This window comes from Pocillopora damicornis, chromosome 1, assembly GCF_964200805.1.
Source record: "Pocillopora damicornis chromosome 1, jaPocDami1.2, whole genome shotgun sequence".
Classification (NCBI taxonomy): Eukaryota; Metazoa; Cnidaria; class Anthozoa; order Scleractinia; family Pocilloporidae; genus Pocillopora; species Pocillopora damicornis.
In genome coordinates, this window is record NC_142670.1 from 39,144,730 (window position 1) to 39,165,064 (window position 20,335).

The 20,335-nt window shown below is 39.8% G+C and overlaps 3 protein-coding genes across 8 annotated transcripts in view; 1 reads left to right on the plus strand and 2 right to left on the minus strand.

Moving 5' to 3' along the window:
• Window positions 1–4,816: 4,816 nt before the first annotated feature.
• LOC113671119 (uncharacterized) lies at window positions 4,817–8,199 on the minus strand. 2 transcript variants are annotated; one of them, XM_027187340.2, is made up of 4 exons: window positions 7,819–8,199; window positions 7,137–7,248; window positions 5,604–5,827; window positions 4,817–5,443 (listed from the first exon to the last, which is right to left on the minus strand). In XM_027187340.2, exons 2-4 carry the CDS (start codon window positions 7,139–7,141, stop codon window positions 5,256–5,258), a joined length of 417 nt encoding a protein of 138 aa, XP_027043141.2. In that variant the 5' UTR covers window positions 7,142–7,248; window positions 7,819–8,199; the 3' UTR covers window positions 4,817–5,255. The 2 variants fall into 2 exon arrangements, with proteins under 2 accessions (XP_027043141.2, XP_027043140.2); XM_027187339.2 differs by having other exon boundaries at window positions 7,809–7,980.
• LOC113671117 (uncharacterized) lies at window positions 8,118–19,937 on the plus strand. The gene is made up of 8 exons (XM_027187336.2): window positions 8,118–12,431; window positions 13,522–13,801; window positions 14,665–14,903; window positions 15,533–15,805; window positions 16,196–17,044; window positions 17,454–17,640; window positions 18,090–18,387; window positions 18,773–19,937. The coding sequence occupies exons 1-8, from the start codon at window positions 9,521–9,523 to the stop codon at window positions 18,857–18,859; spliced, it is 5,124 nt and encodes a 1,707-aa protein (XP_027043137.2). The 5' UTR covers window positions 8,118–9,520; the 3' UTR covers window positions 18,860–19,937.
• LOC113671118 (uncharacterized) overlaps window positions 19,859–20,335 on the minus strand; it is a 40,748-nt gene continuing 40,271 nt past the window's right edge. For all 5 annotated transcript variants that reach the window (XM_089211687.1, XM_089211704.1, XM_089211683.1 and 2 more), the window contains one exon: window positions 19,859–20,284. In XM_089211687.1, the coding sequence (XP_089067813.1) occupies window positions 20,280–20,284 (5 nt within the window). In that variant the 3' untranslated portion in view covers window positions 19,859–20,279. The remainder of the gene's footprint in view (window positions 20,285–20,335) is intronic.

The window sequence follows — 20,335 nt, forward strand, 5'->3', positions numbered from 1 at the left end:
TTTGTTGAACACCGCTGGATATGCTTGAGTCCTTGCTTCTCATTTCCAGTCCCGCTCCTGTATTTCGCGAAATATTTTGCTTCGATTTGCAATCAAGAGTGTGAACGCCGTATTTATTTTCGCAGAATTAAGCTGCGTCTGTTTAAAGCCAGGACTTCTAATTATAGTTTTACTAGAGCAACAACTTCGTTGTAATGGATGAAACGATCGAATACGAAGAAGAACAAGAACCGACTTGCGATCACTTAAACTCAAATGAACAGATTACGATTAGCCATGATGATACAAGAAATGCGGCAGTAAGCAGTGTCCCATTGACAGAGAAGTTGGCCTTCATCATGGAATCAGAAGAGGGATTACACAATCTAGAGGCTGTACTGCAAACAGTTCGGAGTACAGATGAAAATCCAAGGAACTTACACGACAACGTTGAATCGAAAACGATAGCGGAAGTGGGAATGATTTCGCCACAAGATGACGTGGGCTCTTTGACAGCCACAACAAACATTACTTTCTACGACTTCAATTTTCAGCCTAGGAGTATTTCGTTGCGACACCAGAAATCAGCCAAAGTAAACTTCAATGTAGAAAAATGTGAAAACGTAGTAGTGGGCGATCGCGCGGAAGTGAACATCTGCTGTGACAAAGATTTGTTTAATCAGAATAATAGGTCAAATTCAACCTCTTCCCGATCGAATGAAAGTGATTCTCTCTTGCAAGCCGATGGAGGTATCAGAAACCCGGTCTATTCGCTAGGAAAACAACGGAGGAAGCGATCTTCACAGAAGAAAAGTGGCAAAAATCATGCTTTGAAAAAGAATTCCTCAAGAAAAATGAAAGCAGAATGGCAATTTCCTTTGCGTTTGTCAGATTTTACAGACAATGAGAGACAGGAGAAAGACATTGATCAGTGGCTCAAACAACTTATACCGTCCTTGCTTCCCAAAATACAAGACCTGGATGATTTCGAGTCGGTAATAGAGCCTATGGAAGAAGATGGCCGAAGACTTCGAGAAAGTTCAATTCCAAACTGCATTGAAAAACTTGATTACGCCGTTCGAACAGCACTGATGATGTCGCTGATGGAAGAGGAAGACAAGAAAAAATACCAGACCCTGAAAATTGAACTGCAGTTTGCATTAGCAGAGTTTTACATCAAGGAAGATTATCTTGAAGCTTTAAACTGTTTGAGAGCACTGGAGAGAGATCTCACACTGCGTGAAGGATTCGAAAGTCAAAAAGGCAGACTCTACGCCAAAATAGCCAAAGTTATGGAACTTTGCTTAGAATTTTCCAAAGATTTTACCACCGTTGAAAACGAACTTGAAATTGCTCCTGAAACCCAGCTTACTGACCAAAACCCAGACGATGTGGTGTTGAGTTACTTTCAGAGAGCTTTAGAGTCGAGCAACAATGAGGCTCTACTTCAAATATCTTGTTATTTAGGAAAGGCATCTGTCTTATTGAAATGCTGCAAGGGAAAAAGTGAAAACAGAAATTTGACACAGGTGCGAGAGAATTTGAGATCAGTAGAAATCCTCTTCAATCGTATTTCTCCAGCCTTGAAATGCCAATTTTACTTGGCCGAAGCATTTCTACTTTACTATGAAGGACGGTTCAAAATGGCGAAAGACAAACTTGACACACTGATAGCTCGCGAAATCAAGGTAGACGACGATGAACACCTCATGAAGAGGTTGGAAAGGGAGTGCTTAGGCTCTAAAAGGTTTCGGTTCCTAACAGAGGAATTAGAAAAAGCACTGGCAGAAACAATTTCCGGTGCAGAGACGGGTTTCGAACAAATAGACTTTCTTAAAGATTTGAATCAAATACAAGGACATTTGTAAATCAATATTACAAGCGCAAGTTTATTTGCAATGAAATAGTACCGCTTATTTCGAATTTTCAACTATTGTGTGATCAAATGTAGTTTATGAAGAATAAATAATTTTTTTAGGATTGAATTTAAAGCCAGAGACAAACCTAAAATATTGGGAAGCTAGACAGCTAGAATTCATTTGTTTATACTTAAGCGTTTCCTTTGTCATTAAAGTTGAACTAAAAATTTTCTCCGTGATGAAAGCCGTAACTGTCTATTTTTACGATGTCGTTTCAGACAAATTGAAAGCTGACCATAACAAAGATCTTGTTTTGATCAATCCTTACTTTACTTCAGTTGTAACACAATCGATTCTTAGAAATTCGCCCGAGTTGATTCGATTTTGCTTCAACTCTTTGAGTATGGTCTTTGTTCGTGAGCTGTCCGCAGTTTTCACTAAGAATGATCAGTCTAGTTCTCAAACTCAAATACTTTGCAGCCAGACTACTTCGCAGCCAAATGCCACCGTGACGTTATTTTTAATTTTTTATCAGGCATGATGTGACATCACTTTCTTTTTATATCATGTTTTTCTCCAACCGAAAAAAACACACGACGCAATATCATTTGCATAAAGAACCATATTTTGATGCATAAATACAGTTTCGAAATACATCCTTCACCCTGAACGAATCCGTTGTAACGAAGAATATCACTGACAATTTGATATCACAAAAGCAAGACGTATGGGTTTAAATTTATCCATCTACGAACAACGTGGAGAAAATACAATTTAGATTTTAATGGCCGAGTGTAATAGTAATCAAGAACCTCATAACAACAATTCTGAAAGTACTGCTGCTAAAAGACATAACAGAATGGAAATAATCAACCCTCGATGTTGTGATTTTAATGGACAACAAGTCATCGACGCCACCGATGTAGATGTGATAAACGTGGACTTGATCAGAAATGGTACAGTTTTAATTGGAGATTACTCGACTGTGAAAATTTGCCAACGATGTTTTCGGCGTCAGAATTCGTCACAACGTTCAGAAAACAACACTCAAGGATCAGCGGATGGAAGCGAGGTGAAGAAACGCCGAAGAAAACGGCGAAAGAGATCCTCGCACGATCCATCGACTTCTCGAAAATGTGTCGAAGACGGAAATTCGGCCGATGGTGAAAACTCGGACGGCGATGAAACTTCGACATTCCATGATTTTCTTCACAATGATTCTGACGATGATTAGTTAGCTTGTAGTGAGCAACATGCTAGCTGAGCCGAGGACGGTGGAGTTGCCAAAGATGAAACGAGCGCGCAGATGCAAGGCAAGAACCTAATTTTTAGGCAAGGCACTGAACTTTCGCTTTCAAGTAGTCGCCGCTTAGAGGAGAGACAGTAGAGTACGGCAGACCACGTTGAAAATATTATCGGTAAAATTATATTAGATTTACTGTTTTGGCATGTCTTAGAACAAAAGAAGTCTCGCGTTTTGCGTTTTTCACTTTCTCTTAAGCCTTGAGAAGATAATTGCTGGTTTTCACGTGACGTCACTAAATTTCAGACTTCAGAACTATTGATCCTCCTGAGATTTTACTTTCATGATGTATTAGAGCAGCTAAAAACTAATATTCAGACAAATTTTCACTCCAAATGGGTTCTTGGTTTAGTGATAGACTACTCTTGAATTTCTAAGCTTTTGCGTGACGTGGCCTTTACATGACGAGCGAGAGAGCTGTTATGTTGGTTTAAATTGGTGACTTATTTAGGGAAATTCAGCTATCTGAACAGTTCTTGTATTAGAATAAAGTATTATTGTTACGTTTATGAGTTCTTAGAGAGATAAATTCACGCTTTTGTGGCAAAACTCAGTGACAGATGTTTCTGCTGGTTTCCGGCCGCCATGTTGATGCCCATCTAGGTGGGCACCAGCATGGCGGCTCCATACAAATCTCTATAAATTTGGGAAAAACGTTTCTCCTCATATCTTCCGTAAGAAAAATTGCTGTGACCTGAATCTTGGCGAGAGTCTTTACATATCTAGCTTCTTTCTATTTCCAGATTCTAGACTATTTTGATCTATTTTGAATGGCGTGACACTGAAAACCAGCAATTTACGCTTGTTGATTTGTGATATTAGCCGATGTCTTACATGACATTCATCATGAAGCTGTTTGCAAATCCGCTTCTTTAATTGGTTGACGTAGAATAGAGTCTGCACCGACACCTTTAGAAGAATATTGTTTACTTTGAACTAAACGACAAAATTCCTCCACCGTAAGTCGCTGATTGAATCTCAAGTTACTGGAGGATTAACGTACCTTTACGTCGAGGAACTTGTGAGAGTAAGCTAAGTGTACAGTGATGAAATACCACGAGGTTTCGGTGACGACACACGTAACCAATGTCAAATGCACATAATTAAGAGTTGATCCAAAATATTTCAGCGCAGCAAGTCTAAGGTGATGTTTTAAGAAATGAGCTATCTCTCTTATTTTTAACTGAGTGGGTTGCTCGGTTCTGAAAGATATTTTTCAGACAAGTAAAGATGTTTTTCGTCTTGTCACGAGCGTGAGACAAATAAAATCTGAGCTCCTGAGGAATAGGCCATTTTACAGTTGTGTAGTTAGTTGCTAAGTCTTTGATTTGGAGTGAGGCTGAAGTTGACCATGTTGCGATAGAGACCAGTATCTAGTTAGCACGATAACAAAGTAATATACATTTGAAAAGCAGCAAGGTTTGTATCAAAACAAGGTAACCCTTAGCCTCACTTGTATTTAAAGGCTTAGCAACCAAGCACGTAACTGTAAAATGGACTATTGAGGCTTCTGATTCCGGGCTCCGTTACTCTGCCACTGAGTCTTAGAGATTCTGCGGTGGGCAAGGCTAGCACGTAAATTTCATGTTACACTCGTCCTGCATAATACTAGGATCAACAATGTTAAAAGAGCCACTTGCGTAAACAGAATAAGAAAAATGGTAACTTTTTGAACTCGGTGGTAAAGAAAGATATATTTTATTTGATCTTGGGTTCGCGTTACACTGATGAGTTATTTCATACCTAACCATAATGATAATTCAGAAAAACCTCGACAAACACGTTTTGTTATTCCCAACGTCTAATGCCTCATTTACACTAGAGCCTAAAAATGTCTAACGCGTTAAGCTGTTGAAATTTGTTTTTATCATAGAAGATGCTTCATTAAACCGACGGTTGTCAACTTTCCGCAACACTTCATCGAACAAAACAATTCATAATTCCTAGAATCAGTCAGCGAGAGAAAAATCTTAATCTAATGGAACACATTACCAAATAATTATTCATGACAAATTGAATTTTAAGAGATCTCATAATTGGAGCTGTAAAGCAAGCTGAAGTGCAACAAAATTTGGAACCTCTCCGGAAATCAAGATCTCATTGTTATATATCATTTAGCGATCTTTCATTGCCTCCTCCATCATTCTTCTGGAAGCATCGTGACAGTTGTCAAAGGCTAAGTTGTAATCGGACCCCCCTGCTTTGACGTAATCAGCCACCCTAGTCCCAGGCTTCACGGACTGGACACCTCCCGACTGCCAGTCTCCACTCATGTGCTTGGCATTTGTAACAACCGTTTCACCTGAAGACAACAAATTCGAAATGAGGTTAATTTTCCTTTATAGAACGCATCGAGCCTTATGATAAGCCGTCTTAGCGCGTATAAATTCGACCCAGAAAAGTAGGGCAACGAGGACGAGGACATCAGTTACCTGCTGATGTTGTTTATAAATGAAACTTACTTGAGTCTCCGTATCCTGAGCCCTTATGCACTAACCAGCGGTCACCGTTGTCAGTTGTCACCACTACACCAGAGTGTTTCATACCAATAGACCCTCCCGACCCCCCAAGGGGTCTGGTCACGTGTTCTACTTTAGTCACTCCAGAGTTGTATAAATCGGTGAGGCCCTGTTTGCTTGTGATGTCGTGCGGAAAGTTTCCGCCTGAGCCTGAACTAGATGAAAAACTAGGTAAAGAAATATATTAAACATTGTAACTAGTATGAGACGAAGGAAACATCTGAGTCCTCTAAAATATTCCAAAAGAGTTACGATTTGCTACATCCTTAGTCCCCTTCGCAGCTGCTCTTTAGGATGTCACGCAACGCTCCCCGAGACTACTACATTCTTTGACATAAATGCCTTTTCGGGCAGTAAACGCTGAAATTTTTTAAGACTGTTTTCAGATTACAAATGAACGTAAATTAAAGAAATGCCCCTCTAAGGCCTACTGGTTCGAAGGAAATGTCACCAGGCACTTGTTATTAGATCTATTTGGATGGGCTTGTTCAGGCACTTGTTATTAGATCTATTTGGATGGGCCTGTTCAGGACGTCACTTTAGTAGTCTCGTACCCAACTGGAGATCGAAAGCCATAATTTTAGGCAAAACTGTGAGCACTGGTGCAGCTTACTCAAAAAGTAGGGGCAATTCAGTTCTAAGTCGCCAAATAATGATGACAAAAGCAGAATTTGTTAATTCCTGTCGACGATAATAAACGAAAATGAAAGTGCACAGAAAGCGTCGGCACGTTAATCACAAGGATCTCAGTTATCGAAAATTGATGCGAGAGAGCGAAAGTAAGGACTCTTCGTTAATGCTAACTGGTTTTGTATTCTAAATATTAATTTAGTTTCAAGTACTTGATCTCGAAGAAGTTTAAACAGGTGACTCAATCGTGACAAGAAACTGATTGTTTTTGCGTCTATCACAGCTCGAATTGGTTTCAAGGGATCATTCTCTACCAGCTGTGATAAATTACGCGAAAAGTTAAAATACACGAAACTCTGATTATTGTTAATGTAAGTCAAAAGCGGCGAAAGTGCATACAGACAGTGGAACTTATCGAAGGGGCATTATCTGTAATTGATAATAATTGAATTCCACTTCAACCGAACACAACTTTCGAAACACGGCTATCGTTTTCATGTCCTCCTGATAAGTGAAATTTGTTTCTTTACAGGTGATCAAAAGGAAAACTGTCATCCTCCACGGGAAAACATGCACAAAGATGTGCGCACAAGCACGTATATGCCATGCCACTACACGCCGCTCGTGTCACAAATTTGAAGATATGCGCATATTCAATAAGAAAAACAATTGCAGACACGGTAACTTTTATTTGGCTTTGTTTCAAGGAGTGTGCTGCATGACACGTTTAGTTTGTAATACAACATGAATGCGAAAAGGCACAAGTACCCTTTGACACGCATGCAAAAATAGGCTTGCGTGCGATCTGTTCGCCTCAAAAACGGGCAAATTAAAGTAAAAGCTTACCTCATATTGTATCCAGTAGGAAACGACACTAGACACAGAAAACACAACCGAATGGCTATGATGAGTTGGGTTATTCTCGCTCCTGCGGTTTTCCTCTTAATAATTCAAAAACCTAGGGTCAAAGTTAATACTGTCATTCACTAATGCCTTGACTGAGTCTTTGGGCAGTCGTTGTTTGCGAATGAAACTGGAAACAAAAAGGTAGTTCTTCCTCGTCCCATGAACTTTGATCGTCCCTTCTTTTACCTAAATATTTCCCATGACGATAAATTTGCTGATGAAAGCAAAACTAGCTGCCTCAAAGTGATAAAAACGATTAGTCAAGCGAGACCGAATTTTTCACAACCATTCGAAACTGAAAGTGCCGAAAGGGCAAAAATACCACTTATCTTGAAAACACTGCAAGCTGTGCATTTTTTTTCTAGCTACGTTTGAGGTTATGTCACGTAAATATTACTGAAATCGAAAAGGAAATATTAACTATGCTTTCGCGCAATAAATCTCACGCCACCGGTTTTTCCAATTTCCTTTCAAACATAACAGTTGATCCCAATCACAGTTGCAGCTGATCCCAATCACAGCTGCGTCAGAAATGGAGCTCGAAACTACATCAACCAGTTTAAAAGATTAACCACAGATCACAGTCTTACTTAAACGCTGATGTCTACATACCCGAACGTACCGGTGGTTGCTTGAGAAGTACCCAGACCTTTGTATTTAACTTGCGCTTCACTGTATCCTGAGGAGAGGCTGATGATGTTTCCTCAAATGAAGGCTTTTTGACTATGGATACACTTAAAAATGATACTGGACACAAGTCTTTGGTCAGGAACCAATTGTAAACGGTGCACTGTAACACGTGACATTCACACTAAGCGCTCTAAAGACTGGACCTGAATAACGATCCAGTCTTTTCCGGGCACAATAACCTGCGTGACAAGCTCGAAGAAGGATGGGAGGGATGGGAATGAAGGGGAGTGACGAGTGGAAAGGGGGAACACGAAAGAGGTACACCTGGTCTCCCGTTGCAGCCTTTTTCATGGGATGTCCCGAACAAAGTTCCAGCCCACCCTGTCTGTACCTAGCCTCATCCCGGTCTCAAGAAGAAAGTGTTGCGTGACATCTGTAAGAAAGGTGGCAAAGGTAACTGTCGTTACGCGGCACTACGAAAATGGTTTCGTGACGAACATAACGAGCACTCCAGCTCAGAGTGAAGTCCAAACTACATCGTTTAAAATTGGACAATCTAAAAGTTACCGATAGAGGTAAATTTCATCACGCAAGGCGACAGGCAAGGCGGTGATATTATTGCTATTGAAATGCATTTCTCTTTCATTATACTCCGCATAAACAAACAAAACCATTAGCCGTTAAATACCGGCATACATTTGAAATCCGATCTTCACCAGCGTGAAAGCCGAAACGGAAATCGAAAAATTATGTCTGCAAGGGTCTTGTTTTTGTGACTGGTAGATTGTTGAACTAAACAAAAGCCAACGTTTCTAAAACTTAACATTTTTCCGAATTGAGGGGATTAGCGATAATTATACGAATTTTACTACAAGTAATGATGTGAGCTCCAAGTTTAGATCACACGTTCCGTTTTAAATTGTGGCAGAGAAATTAGCCAATCAGAGCGCGCGATAAAACCAACCACAATAGAACACCAGATCCTAACAACCAGTGTTATTTAAATAATGAAACAAACGGTCTCCAAGCATCTTAAATCACATTTTTGAGTTTTAAAAAGCTTCGTCCAGTAACCACAGAGGTGATACATGCATAAAATATATAATATTTCGCGAGGAGTTACCGAACGTGGGACAGCTTTCAGTAGTAACTGCTGAAAAGATTTGTGAATCATTGAACGCCATTTTTGATTCGCGAAGATCTGCTTTCGGAACTTCTTACAAGAGGTACATTTTGGCTCAGCTGTTCGAGTCAAACCGTTGGAACTATTTGCAGCCATATACAGTTTAGGATTTATCAACTTCTTCGAGTGAGACGTGTAAAATAGCGATTTCCACAAGCTGGAATGCGAATGGTCGCTACATCTAGTTGTGAGAACGTTAATTTTGCGGAACGTGAGCTGGAACACTTGAAGACGGTATATTTTGACAGCTGTTTCCTCAATGTGAAGTTTGAATTCGCTAAGTTTTATTAATCAGCCTTGTGAGAAGGTGCTTTATGGAAAAGTGACAATTTACACGAAATGGTGAGCAAGCTACAGACATCATATAGAATGCGAGAAATTTCGAAGGCTGGTTTTACAGAGTAAATACCATAATTGTTACGAAACTAGAGCGCTACTGACCTGTGAAAGAAACTTCAAGGTTCGGGTGGATTCGTGAAGCTGGAAAGAAATTGAACTTGTTTTAAGGACAATGTTACCGTCTTCGCTACACTTCGACTTTCGTCGAATGGTATATATTTTACCCTTGTTATGGGTTGTTGTTTTGAGACTCAGTGTTGTCCATGCTCAGAACGATTCGTCCATAGTGTCGAACTCACTTTGTATTCTACAATGTCCTTCTGGACACCACTGCTTTAACAATACCGTAGTGACTACGGTCATAGAGTTGGGTCACAACGGCCATATTTGCACAACTGCGGGTGAATGTTACGGAGAGAGTGACCCGTTAGGATTTCTTCCCGGGCCAAGACAAAAACCTCAAACAGTTGTGTATGGAGATACTGTTGTCATTAAACCAAAAGAGATTGGGGTAGATTTCCTCAATGTGTCCAGAGACACCTTCCATAACTGTGACTCAGGTGGACAACTTTTTCAAAATTTTACTTCATCTCAATTCCAAATTCCATCAAAGTATTTAACTCCACCAGGGATCAAATATTTTATTGCAAAAGATGATGTTTTTAGTTGTAGTTTTGGCATAAGACTTGAGCTATATGTGCGAAGTCGTCAACAGCCAAACTGTACAAATCCAGCCTTGCCAAACCTGGGTGTCTGCAGTGGAGTAGGTCTTTGTAGCAGTGCCAGTCAGACCTTTTTTACCCGTGATTATACATGTGTTTGTTGTGATGCATACAAAGGGAGATACTGCGAGGAACTTGACAGTTGTCACCCAAGTAGAAATCCATGTAAAAATGGTGCAACATGTACAGATATCAAAGATGGCATTGCTGATAGTTTCAATTGTACGTGTATACCTGGATACACGGGAACTTTCTGTGAAACAAATATTGATGAATGTAGCTCCAGTCCATGTGTCAATGGATTTTGTGTGGATTACATCAATGCTTACTCATGCTTGTGTGACCCAGGATTTAATGGCCCAAACTGTCATGTTGCCATTCCAGACCTATGTGCCAATAACCCATGCAAAAATGGTGGATCATGTGAACGATCTGGAACTAAACGTCAAAACTACACTTGTACTTGTCTCCCTGATTTTACTGGACGAAACTGCACAGAAAATGTCACTAGATCATCAAGTCTGTCAACCTCTACAATGCTTGCTATAACAAGTATATCGACAATTGTGTTTCCTACTTCATTTATTGGTAATTTTAGTTTTGTTATGCAAAGTGTTTCCTCATCTGTAGTTCATGCCACAAGGTTGTCATCTTCAGTTCCCAAGTCTTTGTCTCAAGGGAGCACAATGATTACTGGCACCTCAGTGGTGGGAACATTGTTGCCAACAGGATCCCAAAGGATATCATCACTTCCAGGGTCAGTGATTTCTAGCACTGAAATAGAAATAGCACCTTCACCTTCAATTTCATCATTGACTTTTCCACAGTCAGTTTTGAGCACTGCAATTAATTCTTCAGTTGAAGGCATATCCACCTCAAATGTATATGAATCATCTTTAGAAGCCTTCTCCACATCTGTTGGAACTTTTTCACCAGCTGGCCCCTCCATGCAGACTAGAAATAACACTGTTAGTTCAGTTACCAAGTCAAATGCAATCATGGAAAGTGTCGTAACTAAATCATCCTTGGCTCCATCATTGTACTTGACATCATCATTGCACTTGACGTCATCCATGTATGTGTCTGCATCTAATATAGGACCTGTTTCATCCTTTTCTTCATCATTACCAGCATCACAAGCAGTTACACTAACCATCGCACTTTCCAGGAGCACCTCAACGCTATTAGGACCAGATGCATCTTTGTTGTCATCAGTATTGGCATCATCACAAGCAGTGACACCAACCATTGCAATTTCCAGGGGCACCTCAACACCATCAGGACCAGATGCATCTTTATCATCATCATTATTGGTATCATCACTAACAGTGATGCCAACCATTGCAATTTCGAGGAGCACCTCAACACTATTAGGACCATATGCATCTTCGTCATCATCATCATTGGCATCATCACAAGCAGTGACACCAACCATTGCACTTTCTAGAGATACGTCAACACTGTTAGGACCAGTTGCATCATTTTCTTCATCATCATCCTCATCATTACCAACGTCACTGGCAGTGACACCGACCATTGCACTTTCCAGGAGCACCTCAACACCATTAGAACCAGATGTATCTTTATCGTCATCAGTATTGGCATCATCACTCGCAGTGACACCAACCATTGCACTTTCTAGAGATACCTCAACACTGTTAGGACCAGTTGCATCATTTTCTTCATCATCATCCTCATCATTACCAACATCACTGGCAGTGACACCAACCATTGCACTTTCCAGGAGCACCTCAACACCATTAGAACCAGATGTATCTTTATTGTCATCATTATTGGCATCATCACTAGTAGTGACACCAACTATTGCACTTTCCAGGAGCACCTTGACACCACTAGGACCAGATGTATCTTTATCTTCATCTTTCTTGGCATCATCACTAGCAGTGATGCCAACCACTGTACTTTCCAGGAGCACCTCAACACTATTAGGACCAGATGCATCTTTTTCTTCATCATCATCTATATTATTATTGACAGCATCACAAGCAGTGACACCAACTGTCATATTCTCTGGGAACACTTCAACATCTTCAGCTCCTTCTATGGCATCTCACTTTGTGGTAACAACGCCTTTAGCTATCACAACAGGCCTTCCATCAATGTCTACTGTCTCTTTCAGGTCAACCACTGCAATATCTTCGTCAATGAGTACCTCATTTGTTTCATCATCTGTGGTTCCAACAATGCCACCCATTCCAACCACTGTACCTCTGATTAACCAGACATGTGTTCATAATCCTTGTAACAATGGAACATGCTTTAGTGAGCCATACTTACAGTTTGAATTCCGCTGTGAATGTTCTTATCCGACAGTTGGACCTGTTTGTCGTGATGTAGCTGGTGAGTAGTGATCAAACTTTTTCTCATCACTGTTTTGTTAATGTGGTTTTTTGAAGAGTAATTTAAACTCTAGACAAAGCTGACTAGCTCCAAGACTATTTTAGTCAGTCAGGGATGTTTGCATTACCTTTTAGGTGTGGAATCTACATATATGCAGTGTAGTTTCTGTGGTAAAGACTATGCACAAAATTTATCTAAAAGACACCACTTGCAATAAAATGTTTATATAAGTATAAGCTTCATTTTAAGCCAGCCTTGTCTTAAGTGGATACTTGACCAAGTCCTAAGCATTTTCCTTCTGCTGTTACTGTTTGAAAATGAAAAAGAATCAGTTGAAACCCCTATTAGGTGGATATAGACACCAAAACTGAAGGCTTTTTTTCTTTACTCAAGATGAAATTTTCTTCAGCAGACAGCTGTTCTCTTTAACCTTTTATATGCAACTCATAAGATTTGATTGTTTAATATTCTCCCCTCTAGTTTCCAGACCTCTCTTTGTGAGGTAGTTACAAGAATTTAGTGTTAGATCAAGATAAAACTTCTACTTGCTTATTTTGAGTAGTCTCATTACCTATTTGCTGGATAATATATGGATATTATAGGGAGAAAGTGCAAGTTAACCATAATACAATGTAATAATATACATGAAAAAATTATGCACATCTAATTGGCTGAAAATGAGTTGCATTTTTCATGTAACACAAGTGCAAAGTTGTAACACAAGTTCAAAGTAGCAACTCAAGTGCAAATTACAAGTGGTACACTCTGGAAAATTTTATCCATTTTGATTTTCTACAATGTGTTTTTCATGTCAATTAACAAGTAACAACATAATTTCATGTGTAATTTGGTGTAAATAAGCACTTATAAATTCTACAAAGACTTTGTACTCACCCAATTGGCTTCTTGCTATTTTGTCATCTTTGAAAAATTTACTCATGCTTTATACCACCAAATTGTATGCAAAATCATTTTGTTACTTTATATACTTAAAGGACTAAGAGGGGTTAAGCTTTCGCCTCAGTAATAGTAACCAAGCTGTTTTAAGCAAGCATATAGAATCATAGCAATGTTTTTTTTTCTTTTGCAGAGAGTGATCTTCACTTCCCAGCTTTTGGAAAGAACTCTTTCCTGGAACACAAGAGTATATCATTTAATAATGAAATCAACAGGATTGACATAACATTCAAGACAAATGCTTCTGAAGGTCTGCTGCTCTTCGCTGCCGATTCCAAAAAGCGGGGTGATTTTATCCAGCTTCATGTCACTGGTGGTAAACTTGAGTTCCGATTTGATCCTGGTGACAGTTTAGTGTACATTCAAAGCAACCAAAGAGTGGACACTGGTGATATAATAACAGCAACAGTCACGTAAGTTTTTGTTTCATGCAGGTATATAATGCATTCAAGCAAAAAAAGTGAACTCTGCACTAAAGACCTACTCACATAGCTGTCAGATTTTAGCCCTGTTTCTGTGGCCTTGATAATGACCAGGGTCAGGTTGTTCAAAGCTGGGTTAAGATAACTCAGGGTAAGTGTGAAATCTGATTTCAGATCTGATAGCTTTAAAAGAAAATTCAGTCAAATTCTTTTTGTCTAGAATATGATTATTTGATGCTTTAAAAATAAGACAGGAAATTATCCCAAAAAGGCTTTTGAATAAAGGAATAAAGAAACCCAGAATAAAATTTAACCTTGGATTAGCGCTAAACGGCCTACGAACAACTGGGCCCAGGGCTATTGCTTCTTCTTACCCCTGGATATTTGCTAGTTCATTGCAGGTTACAACACCCTCCTTCCCCCTTTCCCCAAATCCCCCCCCCCCCCCCCATTCTTCCTGCCACAAAGATTTTGTCAGGATTTCATTTCCCTAACTAAGTGAGTTAACTGCATCCATGTGTACTCCTGGGTGGAGAGAGGCACTGTGGGGAAAAAAGGGTTCCCCAAAAATACAAAATGATGACCAGACCTGGGCATGACACTCAAATGTATTCAGTGGAATTCTTTCACTCCAAAAATAAAATACAATTTCTCTGAATTGTGCTCCATACAATTCTTACAATTTTAGTTTGGAGAATTTCGTTTTTGGTCCATAAAAACACAAAGAAATGAACCGGTCAATATTTGGTCATCTTGATCTCACACTTGGTCTTTAACTATTGTGTCTTTGTTGGTTTCAGTGCAGTAAGTGACAGAATGAAGGGTAGAACTGTCTTTTTTTTGTGATATTTCAGGTATGATAGTTCATCCTCACCACCTTTTGGCACTCTACAAGTTAACAATGGTGCGCAACTTATAGGTGTTGTCAAGGGAAGACTCCGGGGAATACAGTTGTACAATAACTGGTATGTAGGAGGTGTCCCACAAGGCTTTGACATGCACAGTCAGACAAGAGGTAATTCTGCCCCATCAACATCCTTTGTTGGGTCAATAAGGGATGTGCAAGTGAATGGAGAGACAATAAACTTATCAGGTAAGCTATATTATTTGATATCTTAGTCAATGGTTGTGTTATTTGGTACAAAGGAACTTCTCTGTGAACACCATAAGGATAGGAAAAGTTTCTCTCATGTAATATTATCTTGTTGTTAAAAACAATAGAATGATATTTTGATACTCTGACATGTTTGGCTATGTAAATGCGGAGAATATTTTCATTTTTATTTTCCACTGCGTTTCTTGATGACAACCCCGTATGCACATTTCTAATGCAGCCCATTTCGAACAGGATATCAACCGAAGATGTACATATGAAACGATTCTGGAATTTAAGTGAACATTTTGGGTCGGTTATTGAAACAAGGCATACACTTAGTTTAACAAAACTGCGTCCTAAACAATCCTCAGTTTAGCGGGACCTTTTATCTGAACATTTATTTTTGTGAACAGTGTCAAGAGAGCCAAAAGCTAGCTGTGGAAGGGTATTTATTTAATTTAATCAACCCTCTAATTAGGGCTGGTAAGGTAACACGTCACGTGACCTGACCAAGACTCTGGCAGAGTCGAAAGTTCATAATTTTACTGTTTATGGTGTTGTCATAAATTATAAAGTTCACGTACATTAAGTTTCTCTTTTAATTACTGGGCAAACACTATTTTTAGATGCTGAAAATTGGTTCAACATCAATGAGGGTGATATGCCAGCCTGCCAGAGAATGCCGTGCCAAAATAACGGAAAATGCACAGAAGTTGACGGCAATGTACTCGATTACGAATGTAATTGCACAGCGGACTATGAGGGGCGAAATTGTGAAGTACACAAGGCCTGCAAATCAGAGAATTGCAATGGAGGGGAGTGTATACCCAAAGAATCAAATCCCAACGATTTCATTTGTCTGTGTCCTCTGGGTCGAGTGGGTGTGCAGTGTCAAACAGGTAAGGGGGTTCCGCTTCCTCATCGGAGCAGCTATGGATCGATGATTGTGCAGTGGAAATTCTCAGAATTTTGTCAAAAACGAATGATTTGAATTCATGGATGCATGTACAGTGTAACCGTAAGAAAAATATTAATATGACAGTGAGTTTCGCGGTGGTAAGCATCTTTCCGCGAAATCGGGAGGCCGAAGTTCGTTTCCGTGTGGATAATTCCGTTTTTTTTCATTAATTTTTTTGCATTACTTTTTTGCATTACTTTCGTTAAAATTATACAACATCCCTCTTATTCAACTACGTAACTTACGATTTGCCTTTTTTATGGCGCTATTCACGTAGCTTTTGTGTTTTTCAAAGTACATTTTTCTGATTTTTTTTATCTTTTATTCTCAGTTATTGACATAACAGTTCCATTGTTCACCATTGTACAAGGCTTCCCATCATATTTAGAGTACCCAGTACCAAAGGATGCAGTGAACAGCTTTCACGTGACCTTCCTCTTCAAACTCGACAATTCGTCAAAATCTTGGAACGATAGCCTTTTAGTTTACAGCGCTCAGAATTCCTTTGTAGGGAGCGGGGATGACTTTTTTGCAATTGGATTGAAAGACAACAAGGTCTTACTGCAATATAACGTTGGTAGTGGCAGTGCAAAGATCTACAGCGAACCAGTGGACATGCGCAGAGAGTGGCATATAGTAGTCGCAGGGCGAGATGGGCGTCAAGGCTGGCTGTATGTTGACACCCAACCTCGTAAAGAAGGCGAGTCTCCCGCGCCACTTGTGGGACTCAACTTGTTTGAGCCACTTTACATCGGCGGTATTCCCAACACACGTCAGCTTCCTAGTACGCTGGAATTTAAAACCGGAGGATTTCATGGTTCTATATATGACGTAGGCATTAGATTCGCTAAAGGAGCTTCATTCATCAAACTCTCAACTTCGACAGGCATGGCCGACGCAGCTAATGACTGGGCGGTTGTCAAGGGAAGAAATGTCGGTAATGAAAGCTACAACGAATGTAACACCCTCAACCCGCCATGCTTCAATGGAGGAAACTGCACACAGGAAGGGGCCACATTTATCTGTTCCTGTCCAGCGGAATGGACCGGTTTGTACTGCGGGAATCAACGCCTGCCATGTTATGGTTACAGTCCGTGCGTCAGTGGTTCATGTCGTCCTGATGGACTGAACACCATTTGCGATTGTCCTTTGGGAAAGACTGGACAATTTTGCAGTCAAGGTTTGTGAAAATTTTTTTGTTAAATTTCGTTAAATATTTTGATTGATTTATTATTTTTTGGCAAATGGAAGGTGTTTTAGGGAGATGAATTTTCAGATAGCCTTAGTCGTGTATGTGGTTTGGGGGTTTAAATCTTTTTAAGGCTGGGAATCCTCTGGCAATTACCGAGCTGTCCGCGGGCATTTGGGATGCTTAGGCCTCAAAGAACTCTGAATTTCAGGGTGCGGTACTTTTTGGGGAATTCTATCACACATTTAACATTAATCTTTCGGATAGGGTAAATCTACTAATTTTGCTAACAATAGCCTCCCCCCGCCCCAGCGCTTGCTGCGGTTTAAATGCTTCCTAACTTCATGTTTCCTTTATCAGCACGATTTATGATACGCTTTTTCTTGTTTTCTTACTGCAGACATCATAATCCAAACGCCGCGGTTCCAGAATTTTTCATACATGATGTTTGCCAAGACAAACATAAGATCTACCACACAGATCACGATCAGATTTAAACCGGAAACGCTGGATGGCATTCTGTTTTATGTGTCCCATGAAGAGCAGAGCACGACTGGAGACTTTTTGTCCATCATTCTACACAATGGGTAAAGTTTTACTTGACCTACCTTGTTGGCGATCGGCAGGAACGCGAGTTACACGCGCGCAAGAAAGTTGACTTTCGCGCGTGTGCGTGTTAGTCATTAGCGCATGTCTAATCCGCTCTTATGATCTGCTTTTGACAACCAGCGGTATTTTTGGTTTACTCTCGTGATCTCACCTTCATCCCTCTTTCTGCTATGTTAGCCTAATAGGCAGTTAGTAGAGTGTAGGGTTTTGATCGCACAAACGAGTTAAAAAAAAAAAGAAACTTTTATTTAATAATAAGTACGTTTTTCGCTCAGACTTGAATTATGTTAGTAGCTTTTGTTGGGTGAACGACAGTTTTGAATGACTCTCACTTGTGTTTGTTACATTACTGAAACTTCTAATTGAGATTTCACTCTGTTATCATTTCTGATTCTTTCAATTTGTTATTCTTCCATAATTTTCTTAGTTTTGTCAAGTTGAGATATGACCTTGGCAAGGGCGTCGGCGAGGCAATGAGTAACGTTACAGTCAGTCTGAACACGTGGTACACGGTCAAGGCCATACGAAATGCACAAAATGGAAGTTTGGCTATCAATGATGGTAACCCTGTGTACGTTACTTCGCCTGGGTCGGCTGTTGCTCTCGACGTTCGGTCCAATTTCTACTTGGGAGGGGTTCGCAAGTTGTCCAATGTCAATCCTAGAGCTGTGGACAACGCGGCGTCCTTTGTACAAGATTTTTCTGGCTGTATTGATTATTTTGAGGTAGGTTGACTTTTTGATCGATGAAAGTGTCATTTCTCTTCCCCCCCCCCCCCCCCCCCCGGCCTCTTCCCCGGCGGGTAGCACGCTGGATTCAAAGTTGATAGTCAAGATGAACTACTTGGCTACACTGCTTACCTTACCTTACTGGGTAATAGCAAATCTATGAAGCTTATGCTCCAATTACTTATTCATAATATTCTTTGCATGCCCTAACATCCACCATCAAAATTTCTCGTTATGTTTAAATCCATGGTTGTGACGTAGAAAGAATGAGAGTAGCTTAAAGGTGCCTGGTGTGCACTTTCCGTACGTGTACGTTGTATTTGTCTTCGTCGCGAGTTTTTTACCCGGATATGATTTAGATTTTTTTAACTTTTTCTTTTAGGTGAATGGAATCCTATATTTTCAGCCGAATACTGCTCCAGTAGAAGGAAGAAATATTGCTAACTGCTCCGAACAGCAAGTTGCTTAGATTCAAGTCCTGCTAAGGGAATGGAAATTGCCATGCCGTCCCAGAGGGAGCTAATCAAATCTGATTTTGTACGTCATTTGATGTTCAGTGAAATATCCGAGTTCCTGTTCCTAACCGATATAAACAGCTGTTATTGTTTGATTCATAACTGGATTCCGAAAAAAGAATTGCTGTCAATCTCCGATGAACGTTTTTTTTTTATCTTCGTAAGTGACAGTGAAGAAGCCAATCAAATGAAATCTTATCTTCACTCGTGGAAACCAATGTCGATAAACGAGGCACGACGCACGAAAATTGTCGCATTAGCGAGAAATGGAACTGCACGTGTGACAGACAAGCGCGTTGCGTGACACGAGAAGGCTTTCAAGAAGCTTAATATGATTTACTGACAGTCTCAAGGGTTTATGGTATAGTTGTGACTGTAGTGAAACAAGTCGTGACACATTCTGTCGTCAACTTTATGGGGTCACACTATTGTTATCTGCGCAATGCTCTTAGTCAACGATGGAGGTCGCTTCGTCAGTATCAGTATTGAAATTAGCCGTGAAGTACAATTTTTTCTTAAAATGTTCTATGACGCTATGTTGAGTTATGGCTGTAAATGCTCTGAAATTCTGTTTGAAGTTGAACGTATAAGGAAAAGAAATTTAATCGTTATAAAACTTGGCATCAATTAGGACCCAAAAAAAATCCAGTCTAAACTCCAGCGAAGTAAAATTATTTGGAAACTTCCCAACTGACTCAGTTCAGACTGGAGTCTTTAACCCTTAAGATCTCGATTATCGGTTGCCTTCTAAATTTGGGGGAAAGGCACATGACTGCAAGAGCTGTTTATTCCGTGCATTACTGAGATCATGGTGCTGTAGGGTCTAGAGCAACACTCTGATCGTATAGTATGATTTAAACCGTGATTAAATGTGCTATTTTTTCATTGCGTAAGAATTACCTCGATTACGTTTTAATATTAATATATGAAGAATACATTGAATAGCTTGCTACTTTACTGCAACTGTACATAGTTTTTATTCAGTTGTACATACAGATGGTACTTAGAAATAAATTTTTTTCTTAGTCGACTGAGTAAGAGTAATCGAGTTCCTGTTTCGAGCCCCTTAAATAAAGTTTCACATTGATGATAGTCCTTTGTTTCCCGAAGACATGTTCACTTTTGTATAGTTACGATAACTTTTCACGGTGTGATGTCTTTTCTTTACACCCCTCGTCATTTGGATTATTTTACTTTAAATGCGATACATTGGAAAACTAATATTATAGTACCTCTAATTAAATCTAAGCTTTTAAAGTTCACATCGGATAAATCAGGCTGAAGAAAGCTCTACTTGGCCAATTTGCATCAATGGTCTGTATGCCTATCAAGTCATTCTGGAAGGCCGAGCTCTGACTGTGGGGGCCTGCCATTTTAACCTGTAAACACAATAATCAGAACACTGTGACTAAACGGCAAGAGAGAACAAT